Source organism: Drosophila arizonae, chromosome X, assembly GCF_054131065.1.
Source record: "Drosophila arizonae isolate 15081-1271.41 chromosome X, UAZ_ARI_1.0, whole genome shotgun sequence".
Lineage (NCBI taxonomy): Eukaryota > Metazoa > Arthropoda > Insecta > Diptera > Drosophilidae > Drosophila > Drosophila arizonae.
Window position 1 is genome coordinate 17,553,518 of NC_142927.1, and position 18,259 is coordinate 17,571,776.

Sequence of the window (18,259 nt, forward strand, 5' to 3'; positions counted from 1 at the left end):
CATGTTTGAAATTAATTTCATTCACACAAAAATTTTCTCGCGCACATACAATTTCATTAAGCAAATATTTTCGTCGCCTCACAGAGTAACTGCCCCCCTGCAGCCCCCGCCTGCTCGACCCACTTGCCCCTGCCAATGTTCCACTTCTACTGTTTCGTCTATTTGCTTATATTTTTTTCCTTTTTTTTTTTTTTTTTTTTGCTCTCGCAGTTAACGATGCGCAGCATTTATGCCGTTTTAATGCCGCGAGCGTCGCTCAAATGAGCCGCTCATAAAACGTCGCCAGTACAATGATAGTCACTGTCCGCCACGCCCTTGCCGCCCATATGCCCAAGCAGCAAGCAGTGGAACAATTAATGCATTAAAAACGCAATGCGAAGCATTTGCATGGCCAATAAAAATGGCATTTAATGACAGCTGCAAATTTGCAGTCTCAAATAATCAGCATAAAACGAAGCAAAAAGTAAGCCGAGTAAGAGAACAAGTAAAACAATTACAGAAAGTCGAGCACAACCGACTGCACAGTACTCGCTCGAGCCGGAAAAATTTATAGATCTACGAGGTGCACTTGATATACTTTAGTTCTTTATTCCACAACTTATTTTGTTTATTTTTGTATCATATAAGTTTTATAAATTATATCATACAAATTTCAGTGTGAAACACTTTATATCGATACTATCAAAAAACCAATATACTCTCAACAGTTTATAAACGAGTAGATGAAAACGGCAAAAACAAAAAAGCCTGGAGAAACTTTTAAGGCCAGATAATCAATGAAGATCAGAGTAAAAGGAACAGTAAACTGAGGTAAGCGACAGCGCAGACAGTGCATAATAAATGTATGTACATAATGGGATATGGAATGAAGCTTTCCCCACATACAGTAAAAACTACATACAACGAGCCTAACGAAAGAAATAAATAATATGGAAAATGAACAAATAAATGCATTTCAATTGATGCAAACTACGAGTTTCGTTTTCAATAGGTCTTTTAATCGTATCTTTTATTTCATTTCTGTTTTAATAAAAATTTGCCATGCAAATCGATTATGAAACGAATGGCAAGTGGAACCCACATACGTACATACAGCATACGCATTGGCGCTGCATGGGAATAAAATGCAAATGGCTCGAAAGTGAAACAGTTGTGAGGCTAAGGAAACGGACATGAGCTGAAATGCGTACGATATGAAGAGAAATCGAATTGAAATGCAGCTGCAGTAAATTAAATGGAATGAAATGGTAAAAAAAATAAAACAAACAAACGATGGAATGAGTGGATGAAAGAGTGGAGCATGAACAAAATTGAAAGTGAAAGCTATGCAAATAAAACAAAAAATACTTTGGCAAAGGCAAACGACTGAATAATTGAAACAAATGGAATTGAAACAGGCACCCCTGAAGTTGATTGAATTCAGAGCATATGGCATTACAGCAGGAGCATGTGAGTGTCAATAAATATGAAGCGCATGGAATTGATTCAAGGGCAAATAAATATGGAACATATGGAATTGAAACAAAAGCATAAAGTTCAATATGTATTGAATTAAATGAAAATGGCATTCAAAAAACGGCACACGAATTTCATTTTATATGAAACATGTGGAATTGGAACGCTGACAACAGCTTTGACATTAATAAACTGAAATGCAAAGAAGCTCACATTCATTTCAATAAATATGAAACATATAGAATTGAAATAATGGCAACGGTAAATTAATATTATTATTCATATGATCCAAATATGAACAAAGCTCGACGTACATTTCAGCCTGTTTAAGCCAAAATAGTACCCCAAAATATCCTCTAACTTGTTCTCGAGTCCCCAAGGTTTCATCAACCAAAGCCAAGCGCTGGCTACGATGTTCCCTTGAAAATCCTTTCATAACTCATAACTCACCTTATGATCATCTACCGACATATTCAGGCAAATTTTGTATACAAATTCTTGCTTAATGCTCACACCGACAGGCAACATATATTCCAACAGGGAAATAAAAATATCTATAGTGTCAAATATATATATTTATGGATGAACGTGCTCATATAGCAACGTACGCTGTTTGCTACGAGTGGCCAAGCGAATGCACTGCGAATCGAAATGAATCAAAAACTTTGAAAATGCATGCGCCACAACAGCAGCAGCAGCAGCAGCAGCAGTGGCTACAACAGCCACAGCCACAGCAGCAGCAGCCGCAGCCGCAGCAGCAACTACAATACAAAACAAAACAGCAACAAAAACAACAAAGTTGCGATCTTTAATTGCTGTTTGCTCCAAAGTTCAACGCAACAGTTTCAACACAACGAAGTAAGAAAAATTGCTGAGGGGCTAAACTGACTGTCTAATACTCGTTCTCGCTGCCGAACATTTTTTAAACATAGAAATCAGATACGTTATGACCCAATGTAAGAAGCATATATATATAAGACATTGATCTATATGCAGAGAATATCAAACGGCGATTGAAGAGCAGAAACGACTGCCGAAAATTTCACCATATAAAAATAGAATGAAAGAAGTAAATATCATCTATCTATCTACAACTATCTAAAAAGAGAAGATCAACAAAGATTGATTAATTGATTGATTGATATAAAAAATATATTTTAGTCTCCTATTTGCTAAAGGCGTACTCTCTCCCATATAATCCTTTATACACCCCTTCATAATAATCTAAAGTAAAAACAGCTTTAACACATGCTCTCACTCACTTTATCAGATGAGTCAAGGCAGTCATGTCAGGTCGCCTACGAACATTCATCAAGGCCAATATACTCGCTTTGCTGCATGCGCGAGCATAAAAAGTTAAATAAAAGTGTGGCCAGGCAGCGTTCGCTCAAATAAGCTGAAATGAACGGATGTCAACGGGGCGGAGCAGCGGCTGGGGCGTGGCGTTTGGCGTTTGCCGCTGAAATGATTACGCGCACAGCAGCCGCTCGTAGTTGAAGCTGGCAAAACAATACACAGACAGATGCACACACACACACACACACACACACACAGTCAGACAGGCAGACAGACAATCAGACAGACACAAATGGAGGCGGCAACCGCAGAGCTACACGGCCGCATGGCCGCAGAGACTTTGGCCAATATTTCAAACACGCGTCGAACGCATTTCCGTGCGGAAAACGGTTACAGCGGAAATGCAACTTTGGCCGTTGTTCAAGCATAACTGTTGTTTATGTTTGCGCACGCACACAACGACAGACTGGCAGCCAAACATGGCATTGCATTGGGCATCGTTGGCTGGTTATCAACAAAAGTGCGACCCGTCCTGAGACACACAACGCACAAGCGCAGCTGCGCACCAAAAGCATTTAAGCATTGCTCACACGCTGTATGCCAGCAGTCCAGCAACAGGGCATATCAGTTTTATTAGGCAATATGTAACACACAGGAAATCTCTTAGTGAGCAACATGTAACATATTGATGAGTTGGAATGGAATGGGTAAATAAGATGCTTATCTTCGAAATCGATAGACAAACCGATAGATCACATAGCTGTAACTGTAATACAGATCGATAATTATTTTTTTTTTTTTTCGATAACGAAGTTTTTCTAGCCTGAATCCATTGAAAATGGGAGAAACCAGCATTTAATGATTATGATCAAAGGAAGGAGGCGTGGCAGACCCCATAATAAATACATATATATTCTTGATCAGAGCGACGAGTCTAACCTGTATTTTACATTTCATTAAGCGAAATATGTGCGGTGCATAAATTGTTTTGACTTGGCATATATGTATATGTAAGTACTTTTAAGCTATGCCTCACAGAGTATTTGTTATTCGTTTAGTCAAGTGAAGCTCAGATTTCTTGTGTTCAAAATATTGGGTCAACAGCAGTTACAGTTATAGCGCCGGCTCCAGGGCCGCTTACCGTGCCAGTTGCCCATTACGTTTACCAGTTAGTTTTGGCCCATTGCTAGCCAGACGAGACGGCTTGTGCTTCCTCTTTTTTGTCTGTTTGTTTGTTTGTCCCTCTTTTGGGATTGCAATTTTTGACAGCAATTTTCTTGGCGTTGACAAAAGCCTTACGCAGTAAATTGAGATGGATGAAAACCAACAGGCTGGCAGACAGACAGACAGATAGACAGACATAGGGATTGACAGACAGTTAGACAGCCAACTAGACGGAAAGAGTGGAATTGCGCTCGTCGCCAACTGAGCCAATAAGCGCACTTGGTTTAAAGCAACAGCGACCCTCGGCAGAACTAAAAAAAAAAAAAAAACAACAAAATAGAATAAAAACAAACGAAAATGGTCAAGAAAAACGAAAGCCATTGCTGTTGGCCTCGTATCCGCTAGGCTGCCTAATTGGTTTGCTCCAGCAGAGACTAACCGAAATAAAAGGGAGAAACCTGAAAATCATGAAACTTAAAATCCTGAATGCGGCTAGCCAGCTGGTCCCATTTCGGTGCCAGCCAGAGCTAACAGTGCGTGAAAGCCAGTCAAAAGATTCTCGGTAGAGCAAGCAACTAGAAGTTGTAAAGCATATTCAAATATATATGAGACTTTCATTGAAGCAATTTACTAAAACTTTACTTTATTAAAGTATGCTCTATAAGTAGAGTGAACTCTAATAGAGTCTACACCAGTCAAGTCTACACTAGTAGAGTCTGCTCTAGAAGAATCTGCTCTAGAAGAGTCTACTACTGTAGCAGACTCTACTCTAGAAGAGTCTACTACTGTAGCAGACTCTACTCTAGAAGAGTCTACTACTGTAGCAGACTCTACTCTAGAAGAGTCTACTACTGTAGCAGACTCTACTCTAGAAGAGTCTACTACTGTAGCAGACTCTACTCTAGAAGAGTCTACTACTGTAGCAGACTCTACTCTAGAAGAGTCTACTACTGTAGCAGACTCTACTCTAGAAGAGTCTACTACTGTAGCAGACTCTACTCTAGAAGAGTCTACTACTGTAGCAGACTCTACTCTAGAAGAGTCTACTACTGTAGCAGACTCTACTCTAGAAGAGTCTACTACTGTAGCAGACTCTACTCTAGAAGAGTCTACTACTGTAGCAGACTCTACTCTAGAAGAGTCTACTACTGTAGCAGACTCTACTCTAGAAGAGTCTACTACTGTAGCAGACTCTACTCTAGAAGAGTCTACTACTGTAGCAGACTCTACTGTAGAAGAGTCTACTACTGTAGCAGACTCTACTCTAGAAGAGTCTACTACTGTAGCAGACTCTACTCTAGAAGAGTCTACTATATCTTCTATAGTCTACAGTCTATAGTCTACTCTATGGGAACCTACTCTAATGCTAAACCATACGACTTCCAGTCAGGTCAAGAATCACCAATGCAGCTGTCCACAGAATATCCAACGAATTATGATCACTGATTCAACTAGATAAGTGTGTATTCTTGTGTATATACATATAACAATGTATTTGTGTGTGTGTGTGTGTTTGTCATTGATAGGATTTGCGTACGCCCTTTGAGTTTCAATTGAGCTTAGAGCGAGTGATTAAGGGGCATTAGGCAACCGGCACGCCTACTGTGGCTAAAACTGTGCTAACCCGTAGCCCGTGTTGGCTACTTTATGGTTTTGGCTTAAACTGTGCAGACATTTTCATTAATTTGCACAATTGAATGATTTTCATTAAATTTTAATTACCCGAAATTAATCGCCTTTGCAATTGGGAAACCCAATCGAGGTAAATCGTCGCCGCCTGCTGAGGCGATTGCGTAAAGGTCGCTGCCTAAGCGGCTTATAGCTATAGCTCTGCCTAGAACCAATTCAACTCGAATCAATCTCTCTCTCTCTCGTTCCCACACACACACAAAACAGACACAGTGTATCACTGTCTCTTTCGCCTTTAGACGTGACGATGAGGAAAAGTGGTGCCAAATCGATTCAATTGCATTGTTTGTATTTGCCGACTGATTGAAATGCATGTGAGCGTGGAAATTGTTTAGTTTTCATTAGGAAACGCATTCCGAAAAATCTATTGGCTGGCAATTAGTGCAGAGCGAAGCGCTGCTAAATGCGAATTGCGCAAGGAAAGCGTCGGCTGATTGGCCCCCAGCTAGCTGGAAAAGCGCAAATGAATGCAAAGAAATGCAAAAGTACATTGAAGCAAGAAAAACAACAATTTATTTTCTTTTCTTCAAGATGCCGCCACTCAAAATACCCTCGGTGGTCATGGAAGGGCAGAGAAGAGTATATAAATAAATGAGAATATTATTAAAATATTGAAATTAATTAAATAAAGAATAATTGGAGAAGTGGAATAATATCAACTTTCGAAAAATAATTAAAATAAAACTGAGAAGCTTAATATTAAGTGTAATAAGATCGAGAAATGTTATATTATGAGATGGAAATAAATATATATTTCAATTTAATAAATAATACAAAATATATATATTAATTCAATCGAATAATTTAAGCATAGTTATATACATATATAATATGCGAACAATATTTAAATATATATTTTTTTAATTACATAATATAATATATACCATAAGCAACAATATTTAAATAGATTAATAATTATTTTTTTATTTATTTTTATTTATTTTTTTTTTTACAATTTTTTTTTTTTTTTTGTAATAGTCCCAAATAATCGTCTTCGATCATTCGATGACTTCGATGACTTATGTACATACTGCTTGGTCAAATTTTTACTTTATATTATGACTTATAATCAGACAAGAATGGAAACATTTAAAATCATTAAAAAATATTTAAAAAATATATATTAATTGAAGCTTATTTGATAATATAATATAAAACAATATTTAAATGTACGAGTTTATGTAATTTAATGATTTTTTTTTTATACCCTGAACCCATTTTCAATGGGAAATCAGGGTATAATGGTTTTGTTGAAATGTATGTAACAGGGAGAAGGAGGCGTGGCAGACCCCACAAAGTATATATATTCTTGATCAGGGTGACGAGCTGAGTTGATTTGGCCCTGTCCGTCTGTCTGTCCGTCTGTCCGTCTGTCCGTCTGTCCGTCTGTCCGTCTGTCCGTATGTATGAACGCGTCGATTTCAGAAGATATAAGAGCTAGAGACTTCAAATTTTTTTTAAAATGTCCGTAATTACAGCGCGCATATCAAGTTTATCATTAAAATTCGATAACTCATCCCGATCTTTTTTTATCGATAAAAAACCTTATCGAAAACCAGTTATAAAATTATATCTTCTACACCTTTATTGCTAGAGTCTCCAAATTTTTAATGTATGCTTATATGCAATTTATACAATTTCGGTTTTTGTTAAAATTTACCCCCCACCCTTAAATTCACCCCCTCACCCTCACTTTTGTAAAAAGCGTATTTCAAATACTAGAGACTTGTGCTTTGGCAATTACATGCATATCCATGTTATAATCATAATCTGAAAGTTTCATGAAGATCGTACGTCCATAAAAAAAGTTATTAAACAATTAAGTTCTCATAGTAAGCGCACACTGCAGCCCATGCGTGTTTATGGGTGGGTGCTTGTGTGTGTATGTGTTTGTGTATGTGTGTGTATGTGTTTGTGTATGTGTGTGTGTATGTGTATGTGTGTGTGTATGCGTTTGTGTATGTATGCGTGTGTGTGTGTGTGCATGTTTCTTGTGTAAGCTGAAAGACGCGAAAAATTATTGAAATATCTATTGCTCCAAGGGTTCAGGGGATCTCGTAGTCGAGCAGTCTCGACTAGAGCTTTCTTACTTGTTTTAAAATATATTTTGCGACTAAATGTATTAGAAATAGTGTTCACTCATAATTAGCTTTAAAGACATTTTCGTTGTGTTTTATGTGAAATGCTATGAAGTGAAAACTGTGAAGCATCGACAAAATATATTATACACATAATTAAGAGTCGGACAGCAGCAGCACCATCTCCCTTTCTTTCCACACAGGGTATGCTGCAATCACATAAACACAGCAGCCAAATGACAGTTGCTGGTTTGTGTGTGTGTGTGTTTGTGTGTGTGTGTGTGGAAGTCTACGCGCTGCTGATGTAGGCGTAGAGCTAGCTGCTTGGGCAATCATGAACGCCTCTGAGCGGCAGCTGCCACTGAGTTGCTTAAGTGTGTATATTGCATATTTTAGGCTGCCGTCGACCTGAGCTGCCAACCACGCCCCTCCCTCCCCTCACCATCCCACTTGCAAGCAAACAATGAGGCAGCTGTTGTTGCAGTGGCAAAGCCGGTCAAAAGGCCGTTGAGTGTCGTCGTGCCAAGTAACAATTTGCAACAGCAACGACAACGACAACAACAACAACAACAATGACCCAACCAAGTTGCAACAACAATGGCAATAATTCAGTTCAAGTGCACGAAATTTGTTGCACATTTCGCATGCAGGTGCTAGGCAAATGTTTTGGCGCACGTCGGAGGCGTGGTCAGGTGCGAATATTGCCGCCAGGCGGACAGCTCGGACACACGCAGCACGAAGGTCTTTTCCATTTCAACTTGAGTTGTTTTTCTCTCCTACCTTGTGCTTTTATTTTTATTTTATTTATTTTATTTTTTTTTTTTTTTTTTTTTTCTTGCAAACAGACAAGAGAAAATAGAGAGATGAGCAAACGAAATAGAAACCAAGCGAGGGCCAGCAACAAATTAAGACAATAAAACTCAAATTAAATAAAGACTCCAGCTAGCATATGGTCTGAGCTGGTAAACAGTCAACAATGCTGTGTGATGTTAAGAAATTAAGCTTTCTGTAAAACTGTCAACGTTATTTTTATTTATTTTTATTTTTTATTTTATTTTATTTTATTTTTTTTTTTTTATCGTTTGTGTTCCAAAAGTAATGTGTGTAAATATTTGAATTGTCGCTTTGCGTTTATTTTAAGCTTGCCCAAGATTTTCAAAACAACCGATTTTTTTTAAGCGATTAAGATTTCTGCTGCCTATATATAGACTGAGACCAGAAGGCAGAGCATTACGGCAGAGCTAAGAAGAAGTAAGAAGGCTCTAGTCGAGACTGCTCGACTAGGAGATACCCTGAACCCTCTAAGCTGATATTCTACTCATTCTGTACTTTTTTTATGCATACATTCAAACACACGCATCCATATGCACGTATAATCACGGGCTGCGCTGCAGTGTGAACAATAATATGAGAATTTATTTGTTGAATAATTTCTTTTGTAGACATACGATCTTAATAAAACTTTTAGAGCGTAATCATATGGCGAAAATGTGTATACGTTCCGAAGCACAAGTCCCTAGTACCGTAAATCTGACGTCTCTAGGTCTAAAAGTGTTCAAATTAGGCTGAAAAAACAAAATCTATTTTTCGATTACTCTCGATAAAAAAGTTATCGGATGAGTTATCGAAAAAATATTTTAAAAATATACAAATATAAGCTTGTACTGCGTATGGTACACACGAATATGCATGCGAAATTTCAGGTCTCTAGCTCTTATAACTTCTGAGATCGACGCACTCATACGGACGGACGGACGGACGGACAGACGGACGGACAGATCTATATCGACTCAGCTCGTCGTCCTGATCAAGAATTTATGGGGTCTGCGATGATTCCTTCTGCCTGTTACATACTTTTCACAAAACCATTATACCCTGATTTCCCACTTTCAGGGTATAACAAGTAAGAAAGCTCTAGTCGAGACTGCTCGACTACGAGATCCCCTGAACCCTTGGAGCAATAGATATTTCAATAATTTTTCGCGTCTTTCAGCTTACACAAGAAACACGCACACACACACACACACACACACGCACGTACGCACACGCAGGCATACATACACACACACGCATACAGACACAAACGCATACACACTCACATACACACCCACATACATACACATACACAAACACATACACACACAAGCACCCACGCATAAACACGCATGGGCTGCAGTGTGCGCTTACTATGGGAACTTAATTGTTTGATAACTTTTTTTATGGACGTACGATCTTCATGAAACTTTCAGATTATGATTATAACATGGAAATGCATGTAATTGCCAAAGCACAAGTCTCTAGTATTTGAAATACGCTTTTTACGAAAGTGATGGTGAGGGGGTGAATTTAAGGGTGGGGGTAAATTTTAACAAAAACCGAAATTGTATAAATTGCATATAAGCATACATTAAAAATTTGGAGGCTCTAGCAATAAAGGTGTAGAAGATATAATTTTATAGCTGGTTTTCGATAAGGTTTTTTATCGATCGGGATGGGTTATCGATTTTTAATGATAAACTTGATATGCGCGCTGTAATTACGGACATTTTAAAAAAAAATTGAAGTCTCTAGCTCTTATATCTTCTGAAATCGACGCGTTCATACATACGGACAGACGGACAGACGGACAGACGGACGGACGGACAGACGGACAGACGGACAGACAGACGGACAGGGCCAAATCAACTCAGCTCGTCGCCCTGATCAAGAATATATATACTTTGTGGGGTCTGCCACGCTTCCTTCTGCCTGTTACATACATTTCAACAAAACCATTATACCCTGATTTCCCATTGAAAATGGGTTCAGGGTATAAAAACGACACTTGATTATAATTATTTTTTTTTTTTTTTTTTATATCAAAAAAATAAGACAAACATAGTCAGGCAAATTGTAGTGACCTCAACAGCTAAATTTGCTCAATTTTGCTGATCATATGCTAAAATATACCAAATGGTATCACTATGGATTTGTAACTCTAGAGATAATTTCAATAGATGTTGCATCAAAATTTCGATAAAAAACAAAAATTGTATTTTTGATTATATATTGAATATGTATATGATATGATATATTTATGTTATATATGATGTATTTTTAATATATTTATGAACTTGTATCGATTGTAGGTAACCGAACGCCAGGCGCAAATACCAGCACCACAAATGCAAGATGAATTCGGACCAAACAATGCAGATGCCATCTGGGCCGCCGCCTGCGTCGCAGAGAGTTACATGCGGCGACTACAGCGGGGAGAGAGACAGCTATGGGGCAGCGGGGAGTCTGGGCTATGGCGGCATCCCGCCTACGTCGACCAGCAGTTACGGTTCTTTTGGCGTACTCTCCAACTTATCCAGCGTCGGGGCCGGCACGCCGACATTGCCGCTGCTGCTGTCCACGCCGCCTTCAACAAGCACATTCAAGACGACGACGACGATGAACCCGATCCCAGCATCGACATCTTCAACTTCCCCTTTGATCCAAACGCCCACCCCTTCCAAATTAATCCCAATTACGATGACGAACCCGACTACGACGCCGTCAACGCTGCTCTCGCAGCCTACGCAGCAGCCGACGCAGCAGCCAACGCCCCCAACAACAATGATGCCCCTCTCCCTGACGACCATGTCGCTGACGACGCCGCCCCAGCTGCAGACCCAGTTGCCGACGCAGCTGTTGCCGATGCCAACGCTGGAGGACATTGAAGTAGCAACACAACAGCAACATCAGCAGCAACAGCAACAGCAGCAGCAACATCAGCAGCAGCAACAACCGCCGCCGCCGCCGCCATCGCAACAAACGCAGCCAGCCGGCATACTTAAATACCCAACACCATCGACCATCGGCTATGTAACCGAGCTGCTGCCACCGGCCCCGGGGCCCAACCTGGCCAACAGCGCCAGCAGCTCCATTAACAGCAATTGCGGCACACTCAAAAGCAATGCCAAGCTGCTGCCCCTCCAGCTGGTGGCAAATACGGCGCCGACACGCAAAGAGCCGCCGTCGGCGGCCTCCGCTGGGCAGTCGCAGCAGCGCGCCCGACGCCAGGGCTGGTGCGCCTGCTTCGGCTCGGGGCCCAGTGCATCGGAGGCCAAAGCGCCGCCCGGCTATGCCACCAAATCCAAGAAACGCAAACAAACGGCTCAAACGGTTTGGTCCGCTCTGCTCACCAATTTGGGCATCTGCATGCTGCTGCTGGCCTACACGTTGCTCGGTAAGTCTATAGGCGCTTGAATTTCCCAATCACACCTGAGCTGAGCGAAAGGCAAACAAGAATTTTTGTTCATCGCAACATTTGATGGAGCTGCTGAATGGGCTCTCGCTGCAAGTGAGGCAACTCTGCAACTTCAATGAAAATTCATTTCAACACTGCTCTTCTTTGCGATTCTCATACTTCTATGCAACGCTCCTCCTCTAATATTATTGTTAAATAGTATGCGGTTAGTGCACGTTGATCGAAAGTTATCTACATATGTAAACATTGCGTAGTACACAATGGCTTTCTAAAAACAGTTGATTCTTTTTTGGTAAGAGTGCCAGATAAGGGCGTTTCATTTTGGAACACCAGCGACAGCGGAAGATATAGTTCATTCCAATTTGCCACTCTTCCAGTATTTTCGATATGTAAAATTTATTTCGATTCATCGTTGAAGTAAATCAAAACTAGCTGAACAAATAACTACTCCAGTTTTGAATCTTATAAAATACAGTACAATCCGGTTATAACGACTCCGTTTAAGGCGTTCGTACGGTTATTGCAACGAAAATTCTGGGCTCCAGACAAAGTTATGTAAGCAAATTTATACGGTTATAACGTCTTCCGGGTATAACGACGGTTCCTCGAGCGCCGTTATAGCCGGATTCTACTAAATAAAATATAAAATATTTAGATATATATGTGTCTAAGTGCCTAATGTCAGATTAATATTACTTAGGAGAAAAATAAATAAAATAAATATTATAAAAGGTGGATCCAAATCCATTAAATTTGCGGAACTTTTCGAGTAGATGAATCGAAGTAGCTCGATATGAATATGAAATTGAATGGAAACTAATAGAATTTATGGTTGAGTCCCCTAATCGAAGGCCAATTAAGATAGATTTGGCTGAGCCGAGCTCATTTGCAATGTGCCGCTGGCATTTAGGGGCTCGAGTCAAGCCGCTCATTAAATTTGGACAGCAACTGTGGCATTTCGCTAGATTAATTATAGCTCGACATATAGACACATACATATAAGTGTACATATATGTATGTATGTGTGTATGGATAGATACATATATGGTATAACAGCGAGACTAACAGTTGTATAAACATTTGGTTGTCGCATTGCTGTTTAGTCCTTGAGAGTTTTCGTTATGTTGACTAATTAACGCAACATTTTCCTCTCGAGCCGTTGACTTTTTGCGGCTACTCTGCGTCAGATACAGATACAGATACGGATGGAGATGGAGATGGAGATGGAGATGGAGAGACACAGCTAGAGATAGAGATAGACAAATAGATGAAGAGCTCGCTGTAACAACAGATACCTAATGTGTCTTGTCACAATTTCGACATTTAAATTAACAACAACAGCGCCAGCAACGAGGATGTGATAAATTTAATTAATCATTTCGCCAGCCGCATGCGAAATGGAAAGAAAACGGCAAAATGGCGTCGGCCGCGAGTTTTGCCGCAAGGCCAAAAACTCGAGAACTTATCCGGCTGACAATTATGCGATTGTGTATGTGAGTGTCTCTGTGTTTGTGTGCGTGTGTGCGTTTGGCATTATCATCCCATACATTGGCATCGCTGTCATGTTGCTGCCGTGTCGCCAGCCATGTGTACTCGCATTAGAAACCAAAGACGGCTGTGCGAACATGTCGGCCACGGAAGTGACAGGCTGCGAGACAAAGTGACAAAATAGTCAGCATGCAAAAGGCAGCCGACACATGCGCTCTACATCAAATACTTTAAACAAATCGAAGGGGCCATCAGAGATGCCAGCAACTTATCTATGTGAACTGTCACGGCTTAGCGTCAAAGTCTGTGAACGTAACAGGTGAACTTGACTCTGCCCAGCGAGTGAACGTAGAACGAGGTCAGTCTATGAGATGGCTATTTGAGCAAGACATAATATTTTAATGTGCTGCTATCTGTTTTATAAACAATAAGTTTTCTAGTTAAGCTCTACTTTAAGTGACTTTTATTGGTAACCTATAAATTACATATCGATGGAAATTCTTATTTTTCAACCCATATTTTACGACATACTATGATGTATACCACAGCCACTGAAAAGATTAACAATCTAAAAAGTTTTATAGTAATAAAACTTAAATTTTATTTGTAGCCTGGATTATTATTATTTTTTTTTTTTTTTTTCATTTATGTAGAATAAAATTTAGACTGATGCAAATTTGATTAACAAAAATAAAATGTGTTTACTTTTTTTTATTATGTGGTATTTATTTCTTTATATTTTTATTATATATTTATATATATATATTTATGGCTATATTTTGATTAATAATATATTATACTATATTTTAATTTTTTTTTTTTTTGTAAGAAAAATCTTAAGAACTTTAAAATAAAGCCATAATGCAATTATACGTCTAGTTTTATTTATTTCTTATATTTTTTATTTTTATTTTTATTTATTTTTATTTTATTTTTTTTTTTCTTTTCTTTTCTTTTCAACTCAAGTTTTGCATATTAAATATTTGATTAAACAAAAAAAAATGAATATTTAATTATAAAAACTGGTTTACTTAAATTTGTAAATTTATATATTTATATAATTATTTATACAATAATTTTATATTCTGAAAATAAAATAATTTGCTAATTTTAAGCACGATGGAAACTTGTTTAATTTATTATAAATTTGTATATACATTTTTTTATAATTGCTATAAGATTTATTTAATTTAATTTAATAAAAATAAATAAAAGTAAACTTCATTAATATTGTATCCTTAAAATATAAGGTAATTTTCAAATTTTAAGCCTAATGAAAATAAAAAATAAAATAAAATAAAAAAAAAATAATTTAAAAAAAATAAACTAATAAAATTGTGTAAAAATATAAAATAATTTTCAAAATTTAAGCCTAATGGAAATATTGCCAAAAATGCTTTAGGGTTTTGCTCCTTACACTCCTTTTTATATTCATAGAGAAAGACGTTGTTCAAAGTCGCGCTGTAGCTCATCTCCAACTAGCGTGCGTGCGTGTGTGTGAACATGTGTGTACGGCTGTATGTGACAGCTGCGCAAAAAGTTAGCCGTGTTGCCTTGTTAAAGGAAATCATCAAATGACACAAACAATTATTTAACTTTCTCTAGGCTCCGGTGCGTGAGTTTGTGACGTCAGCACACACCCGTTTGACAGCCTCCAGTGTGTGTGTGTGTGCATGTGTGCATGTGTGTGTGTGTGTGGGTGTGCGTGTTTATGCATATGTGCTAGTATGTACTCCATTTTGCGTGCATTTTAACGCTTCAACAAAAGTTTCAAGTTGGCCAAGCACAACAGCAACAACAATTGCTTCTTTTGTGTTGCTGCTGCTGCTGCTCTCTGCTGCTGCTGTCGCTTCTCCCTGTCCAGCCGCCAATTCACAGTCCTGCTGCCACACAGGCTCATGTATTATTTTTAACTTTGACATGTGTTGGCTTTTGTCGACGACATCGACTCATCATACCCCTCATAATATCATTTGCAGAGCCCAAAAAAAAAAAAAAAATGGAGAAGAAAAATTCTGTTAAAGTTTCGGCGGGCGGCGAGTGTAGCTGAAAAACTTTTTCACAAACTTGACAAATGCCGCTCCAGCAACACATGTTTGCCCAGGCGAGAGTGTGCATGTGTGTGTCTGTGAGCATTGGTTGATCAGCATAGACATTATGTGAGTGACAAGGCTTTAGCCTCGGAATTTATGCAGCAAATGTTGAGCTTTACACTGTGCACTGGCCACTGACTATTCGTCATGTCAACTAGCTGTAGAAGCTGCGACCCGTTGCCCTTTGTTTTCCCCTTGATTTAATGGACCCGAATTCCTGGGGGCCTAACCCGACGAGGGGGTAAATATCTTAAAAATGTCAATGTTTTGATGAATTCAACTTAATTTGAAAGATTTTGATGTCAGGCTGGAAGTCCATTTGATAGCTGTAGCTATATGAGATATAAGGAGTGAGAGCGAGAGAGACAGAGAGAGAGCAATATGGATACTGAATTAGTATAAGAGGGAGAGAGAGGTATAAATAGAGGGAGGGGCACAGTTAGGGATGAGTATATACAAGAAGTTAAGGAGAAGGACAGAGAAAGAGAGAGGGAAAAAGATGGTGAGAGTGAGATGGAGAGAGAAAAGGTTGGGAAACTGAGAGGGGGAGAGAGAGAGAGGTGAAGTGAAACAGAGAGAATGGGAAACAGAGGAACTGTAGGAGACAGAAACAGATGAAATAGAGGGAAAAATAGAAAGAGCTCAGCAGGAAGATAATGCAGAAGTAAGAAGCTAAGTGAATAGTAATAAGCATTAGGGGAAGTGAAGAGAGAGAAAACACATAGACCCAAGAAAAGTAAGGATTAGATACATAAACGAATAACTTAAAAAGTCGTCTAAGTAAGACTAATAAATTGGAGAAGCCGAACTGAACTTAACGTATCTATTATCAGTTACCAAGACTGACAACAATAAGCGAGGCAAGTGAAAAGCAAAAAATGTATATTCAACCGAGCAGCCAGCAATAGTCAATTGCAATTTAAATTGAAGAAGTATTCGTTTTTAATATTTATGCAAATTAAAACAAGGATGAAGCAATATCACAGCAGCAAATATTAATATGGCAAAAGTCATCCTTATTTTCTATGAATAAATATTTTACGAAAATGCATATTGATTGAAAAAATAATAGTAATGAAAGGAAAAAAAAAAACAAATTATTTGCTCAGTCAAAGTAAAATATCCATATCAAAAACCTAGTATTGCAACAATTTATAACTGTAATAATAACTATTTAAAAGCTACATTCTGTGATGAGTGAAATAAATTCTTACGAAATTATTGTGTGGGCTTAGCCAGAGAATTGAATTTGGGTCGAATTCTTGGTAAATTTTGGTCAATTGCAATTGACAGAGATTGTGGGCAGTTGAGTGGGCTGAAATTTAAGCAACACTCGCAACAATCGCAGTGAGACTGGCTGGTCCATAAAATTGGGCTATTTAAGAGCTGATGATGGGCCCGGGCACGACTCGTGGCCGGTTTGGCCAGAGTCGACGAGCCCCAACTGCATCCAAGCAATCCGGACAATGCAGACAATACAAATGAGTTGCCGTTGCTTATTTCGGAGGCTAACACTCTGCTGTCTGTGTGTGTGTGTGTGTGCAGTCTCATGAGTCTAATGCCGTTTGCTGGTCTTGTTTGCAGGCTCCTTTATATTCCTAACCATCGAGAACGAGGACTCGGCGCTGCTGCATCAACAGCATACGCTGGCATCCACCAAGCGCAACAGCAACACCAATGGGAATGGCAACGGCATCTATCAGCAGCAAAGGTCGCCGCAGACGACACAGCAACAGCAACAACAACAACAACAACAGCAGCAGCCTGGAATACACTCGGACAATGACACGGTGGCCGCTGCAGTTGCCCTGGGACAGGGACAGGGACAGGATCTGAGCCATGGCGTCGAGCGTGGCGCGTATGGTCAGGCATCGAATGACTTTGTTTATGGATTGGATGACAACGACATGGATGGGGGGCAGACGCAGTTTGCCTTATCGCCGGATACTTATGATGTACGGCAGCGCACCATTGAGAATATCTGGGACATAACCGTGTCTCTCAACATACTCTACAAGGAGAACTGGACAAAGTAAGCAGCACCTTACACCACACACACTCACACACTCACTATTCCTGTTTCACACTACTTGCTTATTGCTACACATACACTCATACATGTACACTCTCTTCATTTCTGTCTCACTCTCTCTCTCTCTTTCTCTTTCTCTCACTCACAGATTAGCCGCACTTGAAATTGCCAAGTTTCAAGACCAATTAATCAAGAGACTGAACGAGGATGTTATGCTGCAATTATCACACGACGATGTGGCTGCCGGACATTCGGCTGGTGGTGCTGCTGCCGGGAGTGGCGGTGGCTCAGCTGGTTCGGCCAACAATCCAGCCACAGAAGCTGTGCTCCTTCACACACACTTTCATCATCATCGCCTTGGTGGCGGCGGCGGCGGTGGCGGCGTGGGTGGACCACCGCATGAATGGAATTTCGCCAAAGCGTTTTTGTATTCGCTGACCGTTTTGACCACAATTGGTAAGTGCCCACCAGACCAGACCAGACCAGACCAGACCAGTGCTTAGCACCATCCATGACAGAGTAACAGCCAGCAAAGAAGAGAGCAAAAGTGAGAGAGCGAGTGAGAGAGAGACGGCGCCATGTGTGGCTGGGCGATGAGCTGGGCTGCATTGTGCCATTACGCCCTGGCCGTGGGCCATAAATTTTATGTTCCACCAAACGGAAATTTGCTTTACTTCAGTGGCGAGAACATCAAGTGAACTTCGTGCACTTGATTTTAGATAGCGCCGCA

General features: G+C 39.6%; 1 protein-coding gene across 1 annotated transcript in view; it reads left to right on the plus strand.

Moving 5' to 3' along the window:
• LOC108619767 (uncharacterized) overlaps window positions 1-18,259 on the plus strand; it is a 114,911-nt gene that overhangs the window by 82,562 nt on the left and 14,090 nt on the right. The window contains exons 3-5 of the mRNA XM_089474645.1: window positions 10,811-11,895; window positions 17,082-17,529; window positions 17,678-17,985. Coding sequence (XP_089330771.1) covers window positions 10,854-11,895; window positions 17,082-17,529; window positions 17,678-17,985 — 1,798 coding nt within the window. The 5' untranslated portion in view covers window positions 10,811-10,853. The remainder of the gene's footprint in view (window positions 1-10,810; window positions 11,896-17,081; window positions 17,530-17,677; window positions 17,986-18,259) is intronic.